At 48.7% G+C, this 1,991-nt stretch overlaps 1 protein-coding gene across 1 annotated transcript in view; it reads left to right on the forward strand.

Moving 5' to 3' along the window:
* Window positions 1–211: 211 nt before the first annotated feature.
* The window catches only part of LOC102673225, a 54,909-nt gene continuing 53,129 nt past the window's right edge, over window positions 212–1,991 (forward strand). The window contains 2 exon segments of the mRNA XM_031514298.1: window positions 212–231; window positions 407–584. Of these exon segments, the coding sequence (XP_031370158.1) occupies window positions 212–231; window positions 407–584 (198 nt within the window).

Consider the following 1,991-nt stretch of genomic DNA (forward strand, 5'->3'; position numbering starts at 1 on the left):
CTCGCGTACGATCGCGGCTCCACCGCCCAAGTAACGAGATTTCCGGCGTAGATTGTTTTCCCGTGCCTCGCGTTTTGCGGCGTTTTCAGCGGCGGGAGTTGGAAAGGGAGTAATTCGGTTTCGAGGGTTCGAGAGGGAGGAAAGGGGAGAGGAACGCCACGTTGGTTCGGCTCGAACGATTCGGCCGAAAAAAAGAGGGAGGGGGGAAGAAATGGAAGAACCGCCACGCGAGTTGGAAGCGAGTTTCTCGCGTGCGATGGAAGAAGAAGGAAGGGGGAGAATAGATTACGAGGTGGTGCGTTAAGGGAAGAGATAAAGATTCTCTCTCTCTCTCTCTTCCCCGCGTGCCGATTAATAGTTCTGTCAATAAGATTAATCGAGCGTTGATTTTCCGTGTGGTTTTCAGCACGCTGAGGTGGAGGATGGAGGAGCTGGAAACGCTGGAGAGCACGGAGTGCCCCGAGTGCCCCGGGCCACCCCCCGAGTTCCGGTTACCGCCACCCCCTCGGCCACCCTTCCTCACCGACGGCACCTTTTGCTCGGAGGAGCCACTCACCGAGATCGAAGATTGCGTCGCCATCCCGGTAAGTCCGATTCCTTCTCCATCATCTTCATCGTTTCCGCCCCATTCCAGTTCGCGTCGCCAATTATCGAACCGCTGTAAAAAATTAAACTTTGCTCCTAGAATGCTTTAATCCATCGAGATTATTCACACGAGCTTCGTTATATTTCGTAACTGTGAGGATTCGAATCTTTGATTCGAAATTTATTTTTTTACAAAGTTAGTTATGATTCGTCTCTTGAAGTCGAACCGAACGATATATCGAACGATATTCGCTCGAAATTTAATATAAAATTTGGCCATTTTATGTACGATTTATATTAAGTATTTTGAATTTGAAGTTTCAATCGGGTTCAACCCATCTTCGAGAGAATTGGCGTATTTACTGAGCGGTATAATCGCCGGAATACTCGAATATTCCATTTTAAACGGATACACACGGACGGTGTGAAAAGGGGAGCACGAGCACTCCTCTCGTAATCTTCCTTGCACGCGAAAAGTCGCGCGACTCGGCCCGGACGGGATCGAACGAATCGATGCACATTGGAATCGAAAGGTTTGATGAGTAGTCCGGTGGAAATAGAAATCCCTGAATAGGGAGGAATGGTAGAGGGAGGGGGAACAGGTGGCAGAAAAGAAACCGGGCGAAGAAAGAGGCGTCGCGCTACGTTCGACGGTTGCTCGATTCATATCGAGAGGATTTTTAAGGCGGGGATAAATTCCGGGGAACTCCTTATCCGGCGCCGGCAAATTGAATTGGGGACACAAAAACCTCTCTCTCTCTCTCTCTCTCTCTCTCTCTCTCTCTCTCTCTCTCCTCNTCGTTCGTTAAATTTTCTCCCCCTCCTCCGAGAAATGCTCTCTTGACGAAATATCCCTTCGAAGAGGGGAGGTGCGTTCGATCCAAAGAAAGATTTTCGAAAATGAGAAAAAAAAAGAAGGAAGAGAGAGGAAAAGGAAGAAGGACATCTATTAACGGCGATCCAGGAATAACGCGTGTATAGTTTAACTTTTCTCGAAAAGAGAGAGGGGAAAGAATTCCAATTAAAGTAGTTGGGGGCCGATATTCTCGATATTTCTTGCTAACCTCTTCTCTGTACCGTAACTTTCGAATAAGTTGCAGTTTGCTGTAACGAGCTTTTAAAATTCTCTACGGATTCTACGGGAGGGGGATATCGAAAGGCTTCATTTTTCCGCACCCCCCTCCGATATATCGCTCGACCGCCCCGATTAATCCCCTTACCTCCCCTACCATTCTGTTACAGTTGTCCCTTTTATTACAGTTGTCGTTCCACCGTCGTCCTTCCGTTTCCACCATCCAGCAGCACACAAGGAATCGGGCGGAAAGTTGCGGCGGAATAGGAAACGAAAGTCGCGGAACTAATTTCGACCGCGCGGATCGTTTCGACCAATTAAACGATCCGCCCCC

The sequence above is a fragment of the Apis dorsata genome, unplaced genomic scaffold (assembly GCF_000469605.1).
Source record: "Apis dorsata unplaced genomic scaffold, Apis dorsata 1.3 scaffold_964, whole genome shotgun sequence".
Lineage (NCBI taxonomy): Eukaryota > Metazoa > Arthropoda > Insecta > Hymenoptera > Apidae > Apis > Apis dorsata.